This window comes from Tiliqua scincoides, chromosome 5, assembly GCF_035046505.1.
Source record: "Tiliqua scincoides isolate rTilSci1 chromosome 5, rTilSci1.hap2, whole genome shotgun sequence".
Classification (NCBI taxonomy): Eukaryota; Metazoa; Chordata; class Lepidosauria; order Squamata; family Scincidae; genus Tiliqua; species Tiliqua scincoides.
The window spans coordinates 104500054-104517790 of NC_089825.1; the positions used below are offsets into that span (position 1 = coordinate 104500054).

A 17737-nucleotide genomic window follows, 5' to 3' on the forward strand; every position below is an offset into this window, starting at 1 on the left:
ATGGAAGAACTTGCAGAGAACCAGACCAATCTCAATGAGTTTATCTTGGTAGGGTTCTCATACCTTGCTGAATTGCAGGTTGTGTTGTTTCTGGTGTTCCTAATGACATACCTTATCACTGTCCTGGGAAACCTGCTCATTATTCTGCTGGTAATATTCAACCCTTCCCTTCAAACTCCCATGTACTTCTTTCTGGTAAACCTGTCCTTCTTAGAAATCTGTTACACCACCAGTGTGGTTCCACAGATGCTGATCCATTTGTTAAAAGAGCAGAAGGTCATCTCCAAAAGTGGTTGTGCAGCCCAAATGTACGCCTTCGCCATTCTAGGGCTGACGGAGTGTTGCCTCCTAGCAGCCATGGCTTATGACCGCTATGTTGCTATATGTCATCCGCTGCACTACACTGCCATCATGAACCGCCAGGTGTGTATACGGCTGGCATCTGCTTCGTGGATCACTGGAATATCAGTGGAAGTTGCTCAGACAACGTGGTTCTTTAGCTTACCCTTTTGTGGTTCTAAACGCATTGAGCATTTCTTCTGTGATTTCCAGCCACTGGTGAAAATGGTTTGCACAGACACCTTGAAAAATGAGATTGTTATCTTGGCAGTGTCTGTACTTTTCATCATGAGTCCATTCTTGCTGATAATCCTCTCCTACGTCCGTATCATTTCCTCTATCCTTAAGCTTCCTTCAGCGGAAGGAAGGAAGAAGGCCTTCTCCACTTGCTCCTCACATCTAATGGTGGTGACATTGTTCTATGGGACTGGGCTTTTCACCTATCTAAGGCCCAAAAACAACAACAATCCAGGAAGTGACAAAATGATTTCTCTTATGTACACTGTTATGACTCCACTTCTAAATCCCATCATATATACCCTAAGAAACGAAGAAGTCAAGGGAGCCTTACAAGAATCTCCTCTGGATAGAATGAAAGTTAGTTGAACATTTCAAAAATGAAGTAAATAAAATGGAGGAAATGGGTTATTATTTGGGGTTATTATTACTTGTAAAGAAATAATTTCTTTCTAGATCTCTTTAAGTCTCATAAATCTAGGTGGGTCCCAATGGAGTGTCATTTTAAAAAGTGGGACATGGCATTAAAATGTTTGGGAACCACTGTTCTAAAGTACTACAGAAACAGGTTCATCTCTTTACATGTTCTTTGTAAGAATGAGGCTGTTATTTCTGATGCATTCTGTCTATGTTAGGGATTTGCTTTTCATGGCTTTGCTTAGGGACATTGCATTGTCCTATATAGGATTTCATAAGGATATCATTAAACACTGACACAATCACTCAGCATGTCAACACACTGTTAGTTTCATGTCATGTTTTACTATATTTAAATATATGCCATTTTTTAAGCTGCAATTTACTAGAGAATAATCCTAGCAGTAGGAAGAAAGATTCTGGAAGAAGATTGAAAAAGCAGCTCTAAATAGACCAGAAAATATGTTGCTTTATTCTCGTGCCTAAATAACTTGTGAGATATAGTGCTGCAGGCAGCACACCACAATGGTCTATGGGCCTAATCCTATCCAACTTTCTTGCACCAATGCAACCACAATGCAGCCCTAAGGTAAGGGAACATTGAGAAGGACCCCATGATTGCCACCCCACAGTAGGATTCAGCACATGCCCTATTGGTACAGCTGCATCAGTGCTGGAAAGTTGGATAGGATTGGGCCCTAGGTCTATGAGAAGCTTGATAATCTGGCCTAATTTGCTGCTTACTGGAAACTGAAAAACAAAAAAAACAGGTTGTTGTCAACCAACTGGCAGACCATAAAACAAGATATAATTCAAGTTGTTCTTAAAACCCATTTCTGCCCAGACAATGGCAAGTACATCAGCACCGCCTGAATCACCATCCACTGCTACCTCTGCTTGCAAACATCCCTCCTATGGAAAACGGGGGAGGGGGGTGAATGAGTGGATTTGCTTCCATTCGCCCTTTCCTTTACTTAAAAATTTGCTGTACACAGCCTCTTTGATCTACACCTCTTTTGTTTGAAAAGAACAGGCACAGGAGGTGCCAGAAACCAATTAAGTAAGGAGATGTGACTTGGTGCAGTGGCTATTTGCTCCCAGCAAATCAGAAGTGGATCAGAGAACCCAATGGAGTGGTGGGCTGGTGAAGGTGGTGGGCAGATGGGCTAGGAGCTAGTCCATTTTGCCACCCCACTAAAGGTGCCCAAGAGGGCCATGCCACATAAACACTTCAGGCCTCATAGTTGGGCTGCCCCTGACAGGACCCATAGGTTCCGTTGACATATCTATATCTTCTAAAATTCGATCAGAGAGAGAGAGAGAGAGAGAGAGAGAGAGAGAGAGAGAGAGAGAGAGAGAGAGAACTCTGATCATCAGAGAGCAAGAGGCATCTAGAACTTTGTCTTCCATTGAAAATTTCAGCAGGAGAAGAATTTGATAACAGCCCTACCAATGAACACATAAAGGGTGTGACCAAGAGTATCATAACAAATTACCAAAATATAAGCTACATTGCCAGTGCACACCTAATGTTGAAGGAGCTACATCTCATAACTTTAAACTTAGCTTTTATGTATTTCAAAAGTTCAATTTTTGATAAAGTTTGACTCAAAACACAGGATTGGCCACTGTAATAAAACTGGATATTTTGTGATATTGACAATTCCATGAATGATGACTCTGAAGTAAACCCCACTGTGTTCAACAGGATTTACTTCCAGGTGACTGAGTATAGGATTGCATCCTGAAAGCCCAAAGAGACTTTATAATTAATCATTTATGTCCAATGAAAAGTCCAAAGTTTACATCCAAAACAATAGCTTTGGTTTCTTCAGGGATGACACTGAACCTAGAATAATGATCTGTTAGGGGATCATGTATGCACACTTCAAAATCCTATGAGAAATCATATGCTTCACATATGTACATCACCGCATATTAAAATGCACTGGAATTGAAAAGCCACAGTCATTTCAAAATACGAGTAGTATACGTTGTACAATATGGAAAATATTATCGATTGCGCTTATTTTTGTTTTCTTCAACTGCCATCCTTCAAAAGTAAGAGCTTGTTTTTATATATATTTTAAACATAAAGTAGGGTTGAGTATCTAGCCTGCTCATTAATTAGAATTGTGCGGCCCATTGAAGCACTATTTCGGGAGACAACCATGAGGTTCTAACCACCATCTTGTGATGATATTTCCATGGTCAAAGAATTTAGCTGCACTTTATAATTCTACAAGCAAACTAACCTATCACAATGAGAGGACATTTCCAAGGAACACGACCATGAGACTCTCCACTGGTTAGATCACAGAATTCCTGAAGCGAAAGCACAGAGAATTGTGAGGTAGGTAGGAACAACTCAATCCAAGCAGGAGCTATACATGTTCAGATGCAGTTTTTGACATGATAGAGTAGCATGTGTGGGCTATTGCCAAGGATATAGTCAAGGGGAAACTTTTTTTCCAAAGGACTTTAACAGTGAAGAATGATCGGACTCAGTAGGATGCCTGGGGCATATGTGAATGTCTAGGCCAGCAATTTTCAACCTTTCAGTCTTTTGTCACACTGACAAGGCACTACAATTGTCAAAGTTTTTTGACCACCTGCAAGGCACCCTGCACTATTGTAGGGGCCTCACATCCCCCTATGGCCCTATTAATAAATGATTCTCCCCCAAACTCCCGCAGCATACCTGCAGACCATTCACGGAACACTAATGTGCCTTGGCACAATGGTTGGAAATTGCTAGTCCTGGACAACATCTTTCACAAAGGGTACTTGAGACAAAGTAAGTAGCTTGTATTAATAGCATGAACTTATGCAAAAATATGCTCCCAGATAAATATCTGTAGGACTGCAGCCTGAAGTTACAATCTTATGCACATTTTCCTGGGTGCATATCCTACTGAAAACATGGTTATGTTGGTTGCGTTATGACAAGTTTCTGTGCTTCAACAGCATACCTAGAGGGGGGTCAAAATGCTATTGATGGCTCCGCAATGGGCCATGAAAGTGTCCTCCCTCTTGCTGCCGGAGCTATACTGGATGGTGAAAGCAATGCGGCGGTGTCTCCTTCACTTTGCCCTTGCTGCCCCAAATGGCTCAGAAGGCAAGGAGGAGGGGCCACTTACATGGCCCTTTGAGGAGCCGTCAATACTTAATGTCTTGACCCCCCCAGATACGCCACTGCTGTTCTTCAATATTTGCCACTATATAATGGGCATCTGCCCACCCTGAGACAAGATTCGAGACTGTGTGTAGTCACTTCCAAAAGTCAACATCTCTCCAATCACCTTTATGGTACAGGAAATGGAGGAACTGGCTTAAGTCCCTCATACTCCCCTTCCCAGCTGTACTATTCACAGTCTATTGGAGTGATGATCAGAAGATCAAAAAGGAGGTTTTGAATATTCATTTCATTTCATGAGTATTGTCAGTCATCTTTATTTTAAAAAAATATAGAAATTGAAAAATTATGAGGCAAATCAGTGACATATACTAGTGCTGTGCCATAAACTGATTTTGTTTCTTCCATCAGTTTATTGCACAGCACTCGTATATGGCCAGGGGTTTCCTGATTTTATTTATTTATTTATTTATTTATTTATTTATTTATACATGCTCCGCCTTTCTCCCCGAAGGGCACCCAAGGTGGCTAACAACCAGGACATTAAAATACAATAAAATTTCCCAGCTAGTTATCTTTGCAAGGAGGTGATATTCTCTTAACTAGACTAAAATCTCAGGAGAGGATGGGCTAAGATATACAGGATTAAAGAGAGTTCAAGGGATGGAGATAACTGGAAAGTTCAGCCATAAGAACATAAGAACAGCCCCACTGGATCAGGCCATAGGCCCATCTAGTCCAGCTTCCTGTATCTCACAGCGGCCCACCAAATGCCCCAGGGAGCACACCAGATAACAAGAGACCTCATCCTGGTGCCCTCCCTTGCATCTGGCATTCTGACATAGCCCATTTCTAAAATCAGGAGGTTGCGCATACACATCATGGGTTGTAACCTGTAATGGATTTTTCCTCCAGAAACTTGTCCAATCCCCTTTTAAAGGCATCCAGGCCAGATGCCATCACCACATCCTGTGGCAAGGAGTTCCACAGACCAACTACACGCTGAGTAAAGAAATATTTTCTTTTGTCTGTTCTAACTCTCCCAACACTCAATTTTAGTGGATGTCCCCTGGTTCTGGTGTTATGTGAGAGTGTAAAGAGCATCTCTCTATCCACTTTATCCTTCCCATGCATAATTTTGTATGACTCAGTCATGTCCCCCCTGAAGCACCTCTTTTCTAGGCTGAAGAGGCCAAACACCTGAAGAGCCACTACATAGAAACAGCAGAGCTGCAAATGTTATGTAGGTACATCCAGAAAGGCTGATGTATGGAAATAAAAATTGTGTGTGTGTCAAGTAAATTGGGGGAAACTGACACAAACTGCAGTGTTAGCAGTATGACAGCAGCATTTTTGATAATCAATGCATTGTACTAATTTTAAACACTTAAGCTATAATAATGTACTAGACTTATTGCTCAATAGCAGTGGTGTCACTTAAATGGGTGTAGGGGTCCAGACTGCACTGGATGACACCACCAGGGGGTGACACCAAAATGGCTTGCATGACAAGCCAGCCATTCCAGGGGCACTGCAGTAGGCAGCTGGCTTGGGAGTGCCATGGCAAGCGGCTGCTCTGCTGGAAGCCAGCTAGTTCAGAAGTGCTGTGGTGGGCAGCTGGCCAAGAGCACTATGGTGCATGTCTACTCTGCAAAGCCAGCCCCATTCTTGTGAAAGGACAGGCCGGAGCGAGACCAGAAAGGGCAGGGCCATGAGGGCGACTCTATTGGCACACTGGGTGACACCAACCCTCATGAGACCACTGCTTAAGATAAAAAGTTGTGTTGTTTTGAAATGACTTAAAATATATATTTTTACATTTATAATATTTAGATAAACCACCATGAGGATACTCTACTCAGAGAATCGAACAACTGTCATGGAATTTGTCCTCCTGGGATTTGTAAATCTTAAACAAGGAAAGAGCTTCCTCTTCATCATCTTCCTCACTCTGTACACTATCTGCTTTTTAGGGAATGCACTCATAATCACAGTGGTTGTGCTAAACCAGTCTCTTCACACCCCTATGTATTTCTTTCTGGGCAACCTCTCTTTCCTAGACATCTGTTACATTTCTGTGACTGTGCCCAAAATGCTAGCAGATCTCTGGACTGAAACCCCACACATTTCTGTCATGGGGTGCGCAGCTCAACTCTTTTGTCTTGTCGCTTTGGTGGGCACAGAGGGATTTCTCCTGGCCACGATGGCTGCAGACCGCTATTTTGCCATACGCCACCCCTTGGGTTATACCAGACTCATGAATAAACAAATTTGCCTCCAACTGGCTGCCATGTCGTGGATATGTGGCCTCCTCAATGCTTCTCTCCACACAACACTCACATTCCGCCTATCTTTCTGCCAATCAAACACAATTAGTCATTTTTTCTGTGACATCCCTCCACTGCTAAGCATCTCATGTTCTGACACATCAGTCAATGAAGGCACCCTTCTCACAGTGGGTGTGTTTGTAGGGCTCAGCCCTTTCCTCTTTACTCTGGTCTCCTACGCTTTCATTCTTCATACCATTTTGAGCCAGCGACAGAAAGGAAAGCATCACAAAGCCATTTCCACCTGCATATCCCACCTGACGGTTGTGATTCTATTCTACGGCTCCAGCATCTTCACGTATGTCCGACCGACCTCCAGCTACTCCCTGGAACGGGACCAGCTTGTGGGGGTTCTGTACAGTATCTTAACGCCAACACTCAATCCTCTCATCTACAGTTTGCGGAACAAGGAAGTAAAATCAGCAATGAAGAAACTGATGAGCGATAGAACATTTTCCCTAGGATTTTAGAATGGAGACCTCAAACACTGGGTCAAGAACTGAAAAACAATAGGAGACTATGGAAGTATAAGTGAAAAGAGCTTATGACTTGACAAAGCTGTTTTTGTGCACTGCATGTTGTGCAGACATGTTTGCATACATGTGTTCTTGGTGGTGGTCATGGTGGTGGATGCCTGCCAGGACAGCGGGACCAATCTCATGACATTGGAAATGGACTGTTGGTAGAGGTCTGAAGTTCCACAAGCCTAATGGAAGACCACAACTTTGGTTCATCAGAGCAGTCACCCCCCCCCCCATACTAGTTGACTGGTCTGGAAGAAGCCTTGTCTTTGTAATTGTTGCTCTTGTTGTTGTTGTTTTTTAATTCCATGAATGGCCACACCTTGCGTGCATAGCACATTTGAACTTGTGAGGGAGTAAGGATTCAGCAGACTCCACTACTGCTGAACCCGCCCCCTTTCTGGGCCTGATCTGCCCTCCTCCCTGCTCCATCACCTTCTCATTCCACCACCCTCCACCCTGTTCCACCCCTTCCCATCTCCTTCCCTCCTACATTCTAAATATGTGCTCCTAAATTCATTGGCATTCCTCCATGGAGCTGCTGCCACATGCAGGCCTGTTCCAGGCTTGCTTCTGCTCAACTCTGCAGAAGGTTGTTTGCAATGGCTTGAATGTACACTAGTTTCAGTGACAGGGAAGGGGGATAGGATCGGGCTGGAAGTTGTCAGCAACACCAAAGAAGGGTCTCCCCTGCTAGCTGTTCTCACCAACTTCATTACTAAATCTGATCAAGAGGAACAAGTTAGGGCCCAATCCTATCCAGCTTTCCAGCACCGATGCAGCCGCAATGCAGCCCTGAGAAAAGGGAAAAAGCATTCCCTTACACTGAGGAGGCCTCTGTGACTGACTCCCCACTACAGGATGCAGTGCATGCCCCATTGGCATGGCTGCACCAGTGCTGGAAAGTTGGATAAGATTGGGCCCTTAGTTGAGGCACTAGCCTACAGAATTTGTTGCAAGGGCCTCAGTAGAACAGCAGAATGCCCTCAGCAGAACATGGAGGCCCTTATCTCAAGCAATCAAGGGCAATCACTCTACAAAAGAAAGGTCCTTGATGAGTTCATTCCATAATAGCCTCATGTTTTCCTATGGAGTCTGAAGTATAAACAGTTGGGTCATAGACCCTTTGCATTTGTTGTGTTCTCAGAGGGAGGCAGTGCATCTCAGCAGCACAGGTGTGCACCAGATCTTATCCTCTCTTTTTATAGCCACCTCGCCCCTTTTCTCGCCTTGGACCTACACCAGCAATTTGTCCAAGAAGACTCAGAGGCAATGAGGCAGCCTCCATATTTTTACTTATCTCCTGCTGACTGTCTGATCTCTCCATCCCCATACCATTGGATGCAGCACATGCTCTACCCTAGTGGCTGCATCAGCACCAGTGGCAGGGCAGAGGATTGGGCAATAAGTGTCTTATTAACCTTGCAGACAAATCCAGAAACAGAATGAACTAGGAAGGTTAGAGGCACAGGTCACATGTAAAAATGTGCATGCCTGCATGCCTGCATTAAAAATGTGCAAAGCCCACAGAAGGACTTGTGGTGATCTGATGAACACTTGAATTGCTTCCTTCAGTATGTTTCAAAAGTCCACTTTAGGCAAAATTTGATGCAACTATTCTTGTATCTCACTAGATAATCACATGTGAATATCTCAAAGAAAATTCCCCCTTTCTTCCATCAATATAAACGATGATGCCTGTGTTTCCAAATTCCAAATTGGCTGTTGTCTAGGGCAACGGGTTGGGGCTCAATCCTGAGCCTCACCAGCACTGGCACTGAGCCCTAGCGCCAGCCTTAAAGACGTTTATGGCACCCAGCAAGGAAGGAGTGCTGGCGCTGGGCCTGCACCAGCTAGGCACGGGGCCTAGCACTGGCCAGAAAAGTCCATGCTGCCACTGGGGATAAGTGAGGCTTCTGGGTGACGGTGCGGCCTCTGGGAGGTGCAGGAGGGTGAGGTACTGGGGCAGGAGGGGACAGGATCAGCAGCACCTCACTTCCTCATATCCTGACCTCTGTCAACTTTCAACTCTGTGCCGGCAAAATAGCCGGAACAGACTTAAGAAGTCCCATTGTGGAGCCTGGGGCTTTCCCCGGGGGAAGGGGATGAAAGTCCCCTTTCCCCGAAGAGACCTCTGGCTGCTTCCTGGCACTCACTGGATACAGCAGTTGCTGCTTTGAAGCTGCAGCTCCAGAGGGTGCCAGGAAGCTCAGGATTGGGCTGTTAAAATTATTTTTAAAGCATTAAAACCTAAGGATTAACATCACAGAAAAACTTTTTTTTTTCTGAAGGCCTATCTATTTAAGCATTCGTTGGAAGACTCTGGGAACTTAAAATTTGATGGAAAAAATTCAGAAGCAATAAGCATTGGGCGTGGGAGAAATATTGAGCTATTCCCTATGCACTTTTTCACAGATGGAATTCCCAAAGGAATATTTTTCCAAGCTTGGGAAAGAAAGTGAGAGAAAGACATCTCTTCCCCACTTACAGCTTCTCTTTTCTAATTAGAAAAAAGTTTTCATTTGATTTGTTTATTTGGTATATAGCACTTTCTGGTCTTATATTCTTTGGAAATAATTTCTTACATGATCTCTTTATAATCTGAGCTTCACAAAGAGACATAAACACATGCACATGGTTATTCAGCAAGTGTTAAAAGACTCCATTTGCATCACGATGAATGAATGTAATTTTTCTTTTCTTTTCCAGCAAATTTGTGAAAAGACAGTGAAAACATTTTTATTCAAAATGGAATTTGATAGATACTACCTTATTACTGGAACAGATAGGAGATATTTGAGTTGTCACAGTGTCGTACCCTGCCCAGAAAGGCAGTGCCAGTTGGTAGGCAGGGGTGGGTCTGTCCAGTGCTGCTGAGACCGAATAAGCAAGACACTGAGAGGTGGAAGGCTATTTATTGTTTCAGCAAGGCATGCCTACAGCCTCTGGGAGACTCAGCTCAAATCCAGAAAAAGGCACTCTTCAAAGGACTGGGACACTTTTTATACAATAGTTTGACATCATACATGGGACTGACGCTTAATAGGCTATAGATAACCTTAGAGACACTTGATAGGCTTGTTTCAGGTTACAGTTTCCATAAAAGGTAAAATTAAACATATTGAATTACAAAGTTTTCAAAAACCAGTGGAGTGTGCTATAACATTATTTTATTCAGGACTGACCTGGCATTGACCATTTGGCAGAACTTCAGACCTATTTCTTGGCATACATCTCCCTCAGACTCTTCCTGATTAGGATGGCCTTGCTTGAGCCACCTGTCTTATCTCTCTTGCATTCCTTCTCTTGTTTTTAGCAAAAAATGTTTCCAAAGCATTACAATAAAAGCTACAGAGATACTGGCTTAGCGAATGCTTTTGCCAAGACATCTGCGTCTGCCAAGGTTGTCTGCCTGAAACTGTGCTTATCTAATTTACATTTCAGACTCTGAGGCTCAAGCATCTTTAGTAATAAAATCAAGTAGCTCTTTACTATTCTGTGTGTTTCTGTGCTTTAGTCAGACCTTTAATAAAATCAGGCAGTTAAAACTTGCTTCTAATGGCTACCATGTCTCTATATATGTTGGTTACACTTTAAGGGCAAAGACTATTTTAAAGCTTGGAAGAATAACTGGCAGACAAGCATGGTGATGTCCTTGGTACTTCTGTGAAAATAGCAAACAGCTTCTAAAATAATTCTTCCAGTGTTTTAATGTAAGGCTTCTAACTAAAACAATGACACTGTCTTTTGCTCTAAAAAGCATGAAAGAATAACAATTTTAAAACTGTAAGTGGACACAGGTAGACTGTCTTTGCTAAGATGGGTATTCTTCTGCCAAATAACGCCCATCTGCTCGTTGTTATCTGTTTTTAGTTTGCTATTCAGACAGCCTTCAAAGGCAGAAGTTTCCCTGGTATTTTCTATTTCTTCCTCTTATCTTCTCGCCTCCTCCTTACTTTCAAAAGGCAATAGCCTTGTTTTTATCTAACTAAAATATGTGTTGTTTTTCTAAAATTTATCCCTTGCTAGTTTCTAGTTAGATGCCTTGTTATTTTGCTGAGAAGCAACCTTGAACATTTAGCAGAGCTGCCAATTCAGCAGAGCAGTTAGTTTTTAAGTTTTAAGTTTTCCCCTAAATAAATTCAAGCTTTCCCTGTCTTCTTCTTTTCTTAACTTCCCCACCCCCCTTTCTCTGGGCTAGCGCCAGGCTAGCGTAGGGCAGGCACCCAGCCTCCGTTGCTCGGCGGTCTCATGGACCACCAAGCCATGGCATGGTAAACGGGGGTAGGGAGGGGGCAGGGAGGAGGTGTTCCAGGGAGGGGGTGGAGAGGGGGCAGGCAAGAGGCGTGCTGGGGGAGGTGGCGGGGCGGGAGGGAGGTGGCTCCATGGAACTCTGCTCCACCGGCACCCTACACCAACGCCTTTACTTTACCGCCAACCTTTTGGTCGGCGGTAAAGTGAGTAGCCCCATTGTGGGGCTGCTTCCCTTACCTGGGAGAAGGGAATGAAAATCCCCTTCTCCCAAGGTGCTTCCCGCAGTAGCCCGAGGCGCACAAGATGCGGCAGCAGCCATTTGAGCCACTGCTGCAGCCGCGCGCCCCGGGCAGCTCAGGATTGGGCTGTGATCTGTCATTCTCTCCTGTGGAATGAATTACATGAATTACAACAGCAGCATTCTAACCCATTTGATTTAATAAAAGACATTCTTGGCCAATGATTAGCCTTTTTATGCACAGAAAGTTTAAAAAAAAAAGTCCTGGGCAGCTCAATCCTATCTGCACTAGTACAGGCAGAGCAACTAGCCTGCACCATACCTAGGGCAGGGTAGGAGGTGGCTGCCAGGCAATTTAGAATAAGGGGATTTATTTCCCCTTACACCTGTGTAGTCAGCAGCCACTCAGATCTGCACCAGTTAAATTGCTGGGGCAGATCCAAGCAACCCAGTGTAATGTTGGACATTCCACAATGTCCCTACTTGATGTGTCAAGGAAGCTTACGTACGTCCAGTTTGCTGGAAGACTTGGAACAAAGCCCCCATGGTGTCCCCACACACTTCCTGTGTGTTGGTGTGCCCCACTGCCATCAATACTGGGGGTATGGTATTGGCCAGTGCCCATCCTAATACCACCCTTGGGCTCCTAGCTCTCCCCCCCCCCACTATTATGTCCTAAGTTCTTCAATTATGGGGATGCAAACTAATGCTTTTCACTACAATTATAGTATTTCTTTAATGTCTAACTAGGGGCAGATGAGTAGCTCAAGAAAGTACTGCTCAGACATTGATATTATTATTGCTAATTCCTAACTTTTAACTCAACCTCAGTGGGTATGTTTAATTTGGCTACTTAGTACCATGGCAGAAGACTGCCTGACAGCTCTATGGTAGTTACTTAGAACAAAAAGCATAATATAAATATAATAAACATAATAAACATAATATAAATTTAATAAACATTTCAAAAAATTCAGTACACAACATGCATACAGATTTTGGTCCCTTACTGATAATATTCAAATAATATCAAGATCAACTTGGAGAAGATTTGCTTCACAATCATTTTCTTCAGTAGACTGATGGTAGCCAAAGGTGCATGTCAGATATGTGGTAGTCCACATTTATTATCCACAAAAATAAAAGCTAGAACAAACAATTCTAAGAAACCTCTGTTCTTCTGGTTTCTTCTGGGGAGAATTTCTTCTGCTTCATTCTTTTCAAAGCCTTTTTGACATCTTCGTTTCTCAAGCTGTAGATGACTGGGTTGAGCATTGGGGTCACCACGCTGTAGATAAAAGACACCACCTTGTTAATTTCCATTGACCGTTGGACTGCAGGGTTGACGTATATGAAAATCACAGTTCCATAGTAGAGTGAGACCACAGTCAGGTGGGCAGTGCAGGTGGAAAAAGCTTTGTGTCGTCCTTTTGTTGAAGTCATCCTTAGGAGTGTTGCCAGGATGCAGGCATAAGACAGCATGGTCAACATGAAAGTGCCTAACACTATGACTGCTGAGCTGATGAAGATGATTATTCTGCTGATGTAGGTATCAGTGCATGAGAGTTTGAGCAGAGGTGGGACATCACAGAAGAAGTGGTTGATAATGTTTCCACAGAAATGCAGCTGGCCAACCAGGATGGTGGATGGGCAAGGGTTTAAGAAACCAGTCACCCAGGAGCCTAAGGCCAAATAGATACATGATCTATTGGACATGAGTATTGGGTATCTCAACGGGTTACATATGGCCAGGTAACGGTCATAAGCCATGACTGCAAGGAGAAAGCACTCTGTGGAACCCAGGAAGAAGAAGAAATATGACTGGGCTAGACATGATGTAAGAGAGATAGTCCTAGCTCTTCCTACGGAGATTGCCAGAAGTTTGGGGAGGGTGACAGAGGTGTAACCAATCTCTAGGACAGCAAGGTTGCTGAGGAAAAAATACATAGGGGTGTGAAGGCTTGGCTCTGTCTTTAATGTGATGAGCAGAATGACGTTACCCAAAATAGTAAGTATGTAGATGAGAAGAAAGGTGACAAAATACACAGTTTGTAACTTCTTGGTTCCTGGGAACCCAACAATGATGAATGTGGTTACTTCTGTGAAATTCAATCTCTCCAAGATTATGTTGTCCTCCATCTGGAAAATAAATGGGAATAAATACAATCCTGGAATTTCATTTGCAATAAAGGCAACAGTGAGTCCTGTGAAGGGTAACATGGAATAAAATCAACTACAGTTAACGAACATGCAACACACGCTCTAATGTGTATGTGCAACCTCCTGTTTTTAGAAATGGGCTATGTCAGATGCAAGGGAGGGCCCCAGGATGCAGGTCTCTTGTTATCTGGTGTGCTCCCTGGGGCATTTGGTGGGCCACTGTGAGATACAGGAAGCTGGATTAGATGGGCCTATGGCCTGATCCAGAGGGCTGTTCTTATGTTCTTAGATTTTCACATGAAGTGAGATTTTGAAATGGTTCTGAAGTTCCTATTTAGTCAAATCATTAGAGAAATTTTGAACAAATGATTTCAATTAAAATATATGCATTTTTTGTAATTGGAGAATTGCACCATTCCCTTACTTGGGACTTACAGAAAACATTTGTTTATGCTGTTAATTATCTGTGGGTGTTGTCTGCATTTTAACTAGATTTTAAGCAGAAGTTGCTTAGGAGGGCAATCTTAGAGAAAAAACATAATCTTTGTATAATATATTTATGTAGGGGGAAAAATCATACTGTCTTCCTTAAGATAATTTAATACGTGGAATTTCAGGTTCACTTTCTCTCTCTATGTGGTGTAAATGTGGTAGACTATATAATATTTGCATGTTTCTGATGTGTCTCCAGATACCATTGATGAGCAATATATCTGCAATGCAAAACCAATTGTAACCTTCTTCTTTATAATGTGTTCATATAATGTTAAGATTATATGATATAAGTTATATGATTCAAAGCCAACTGGGAAAGAGGGATGATGGTATACACACACACACACACACACACATTTTATAGACTATATATGAGTAGTAGCAGCAACTGTTAACCTGCACATGCTGGATCTCCTCTGATCTCAGAAGCTAAGCAGGGTCAAACCTGGTTAATACTTGGATGGGAGACCTCTTGGGAATACCAGGTGCTGTAGGCTTATACCATAGTCTTTCGAGACTGATAGCCAACAATGGTTGCCAACCATTGATTGAGTAAGATTGGGTGATATGATTCAAAGACAACTGGGGAAGAGGGATGATGGTCCCAATATATGGGATGTGTATATATATATATATATATATATATATATATATATATATATATATATATATATATATATATTTGACATCAAGTTAGTACACATCCCTATCTTTGAATTTCAAATGATTTCCAGGGAACAGAGACATTTAACTGGCAACTGTAGAGCTTAAATCAGAATATCTACAGGCAACAGCACACATTTTGAAAACATCACACCTTTTTAAAGAAGGACATACCATCCAGGAGGGTTAACTCTCAAAAAATTTGGAATCCCCATGTGCAAATAGCAGGTTTAGGAAAGAAAAGCCTTGTCAAAATCTTTCTAGCTATAAAATGGAGATGCTGCTAATCTTGTCTTTTTTTCCTGAGAATTATTAGAAAAGAAGAAATGAAGGCAGTGTTAGCTCCGTGATTCTGAAATTGACTGGATTCTGGATGTAAATTTACATGATTCTGAACTGGGAAAGGCATGGCAGTGGACTGCTCTTTACCTGAAAGAGAAGTGCTGCATTTGGTAGGGATGATCTAACACTGCCTCCGATCCTGTGAGTTTATCTGTACAAAATTAGAATGCCAGTAGTGTATGAGTGGTTTGTCCTTGGCCAATGTTCGGGCCCTGGAAAATTCCCAATATTTCCACCCTCTATATCCAGCCCTGAAAAAAGTTGTGATGGCATATGTAATGGGACCTTTTTGGTAGGAGTGACATAAAGAGCACCAAATGGAACTCTTACATCGTACTGCAAAGGAACAAGACATACCTTCTTTAAGCTGGTTTGGTTAACAACCTGAAAACCACATAGAGCAACAAGAGTCTTCTCATGTCCTTTCTGGGTTTCTGGATCTTGCTGAAGCTCTATTTGCTTAGACCGCAGAGTGTAAGCAAATCTTGCTTGCTGTTTCTGATCTTGCTGAGACCCATCAGGAACAGCCACAAGATATTCTTTTTACAGTTCTTAAAATAATTTTAAAATCTTTTAACTTTTTTAAAAGCGTTTTAATAAAAAAAATGACAATGAATCCATTCAAAGCACACAAGTTAATGGAACATTGATACTTTCAGTCTGATTGGGTGCTTTTTCAAAGTTTACTGAAATACTTCAATGGTTCTTGTGTCTCTGGAGAGCCAATCAGTTTTAGAGTTTCAGGGAATAGAAAAAAGAAGAAAAAAAATTGGGCAGATAATTAGGCTAGAATGGTCATGGCAAAGGTCCAGACTAGATGTGACAGTGGCAAGAGACAAGTTTGCTTTCATGCATTGACTGATTGGTTTATTTATTTATTAAATACTTGTAATTTCACTCAGAAATCTGCAAGCCAAATTTCACTAAAATGCAATGTAAGTGGGGCAGACAAAAGATAAGGGTTATTAATGAGTGAGGGAGTTGGTAGCTCACCAGGGACCAACCTCCCCAGTTCAGATCATTTCCAGATCTTGCATGAGCTGGAGATTGGGTGGAATATTGACAAGAGTTCACTACTGAGGGTGTGTGTGCATGCCTGCAAAAAGTGTCATTCCCCATGCTGGCAGCTTGCAACACTCTGGAAAAAAAAAAAAAGAGTGACTTCTGCAAGCCTAAAGTCTGCCCCCTCCTGTAATATTTAGAAAATGGCAATGATAATCAGAAAACAACATAACTTGATAGCAGCAACTCAGCAAAATGTCAGAGCAGTCAATCAGCTATAGCAAATAGACACAAACCATAATACCAATAAAATAATTGTCATAGCACATATAAGTACCCCCCCCCCCATATAAAGTATGAATGGAGATCAGGAGTCTTACAGCCCAATCCTGAGCTGCCAGGATGCGGGACTGCAGCGGCACTGAAAATGGCTACCGCCGCATCCTGCACTCCCAAGGCAGCCACAAGCGGCACCTCAGGAGAAGGGGACTTTCGTCCCCTTCCCCCAGGTTAGTGCAGTAGCCCCGCAACTTGAGGTAAAAGCCTCAGTGTTGGGCAGTGAACCAGACACAGAGGCTTTGGATCCGGTGGAGCATCACTCCATCAGTCCCACCTCTCTCCCTCCCCACTCCCTCCCCTGTCACGCCTCCCCCTGCCCTCCACCTACCTCCCCCCTCCCTGGAATGCTTCCTCCCCACCTCCCCTCGTGCCTCCGCTTTCCTCTCTGCTCTTCAGCGGTCCACGTGACCGCCGACCACAGGTGCTTGCCTGGTATTAGGGCTTATGGCAAGTTTGTGACAGTGTGTGCTGGCGGTAAGCAGGGCAGAGCTCAGGATTGGGCTCTTACGGAGGTGTATGGAAGGGTTTATAAAATGCTCCCCATTGTTCCAGCCAGGGTGTGATCTGTGAATCTAGGTCAGATGGATTCTCTGCTATGAACTTACTAAGTAGCCTTAGGAAAGGGGACATGAGAAATATGGGCACAATTTAAAGATTACCATGGAGTGTTGGTGTCATGCTTTGAACACTGTAATATCATAGGAATATTAATTACACTTATGGCTCAATGCTATTGCGATGTGCTGTAAAGCAAGTTTGTGACAACTTGTGAGTAGGCAGAGCCGGTGGAATGGCTTGTGTCATCCCACAGTGCAGAATCCAGCCTAAAGACCACCAAGGCAGATAAGTGCTGCACTGGGCAATAGAAGAGGGTGGAATGGAGACAGGAAGGGGTATTTCTGGGCAGAAGGGCTCTGGGGGATTTCCCCACTGCCAAGACTGGCGTCTCAACTGAGGCCCTAGTTGAACTCTGGAATGGGGAAATGACCAGGGCAGTGGATGAGATTGCTCCGGAGCGACCTCTGCCACATCGCAGACTTGGAGCGTCTGACATGGACACAAAGTAGAGCTCATTACAGAGCCTATTCCGTGGCGGTGGTAGCAGCGAAGAGATCGTTCTTCTCTGCTACCATTTCGTCTGCTGACAACCATCCGGCAGGGCTGTTCCATGTGGTGCGGGACCTCCTCCATCAGGCCCCCTCCAGTAGACCAGGAGGAATACATGGTCAGCCGCTGTGACGTGTTTGCACAACATTTTGCAGATAAA

At 43.3% G+C, this 17737-nt stretch overlaps 3 protein-coding genes across 3 annotated transcripts; 2 read left to right on the forward strand and 1 right to left on the reverse strand.

The window, feature by feature from the left end:
* LOC136652837 (olfactory receptor 10A7-like) lies at positions 1 to 945 on the forward strand. The gene has a single exon (XM_066629764.1). The coding sequence runs from the start codon at positions 1 to 3 to the stop codon at positions 943 to 945; it is 945 nt and encodes a 314-aa protein (XP_066485861.1).
* A 5027-nt stretch (positions 946 to 5972) lies between these two features.
* Positions 5973 to 6926, forward strand: LOC136652838 (olfactory receptor 5V1-like). Its single transcript, XM_066629765.1, has one exon. It carries the CDS (start codon positions 5973 to 5975, stop codon positions 6924 to 6926), a length of 954 nt encoding a protein of 317 aa, XP_066485862.1.
* Positions 6927 to 12630: 5704 nt separating this feature from the next.
* On the reverse strand, positions 12631 to 17694 carry LOC136652839 (olfactory receptor 6F1-like). Its single transcript, XM_066629766.1, has 3 exons — positions 17548 to 17694; positions 15487 to 15636; positions 12631 to 13608 (listed from the first exon to the last, which is right to left on the reverse strand). The coding sequence occupies exons 1-3, from the start codon at positions 17692 to 17694 to the stop codon at positions 12631 to 12633; spliced, it is 1275 nt and encodes a 424-aa protein (XP_066485863.1).
* Between the last annotated feature and the right edge of the window lie 43 nt (positions 17695 to 17737).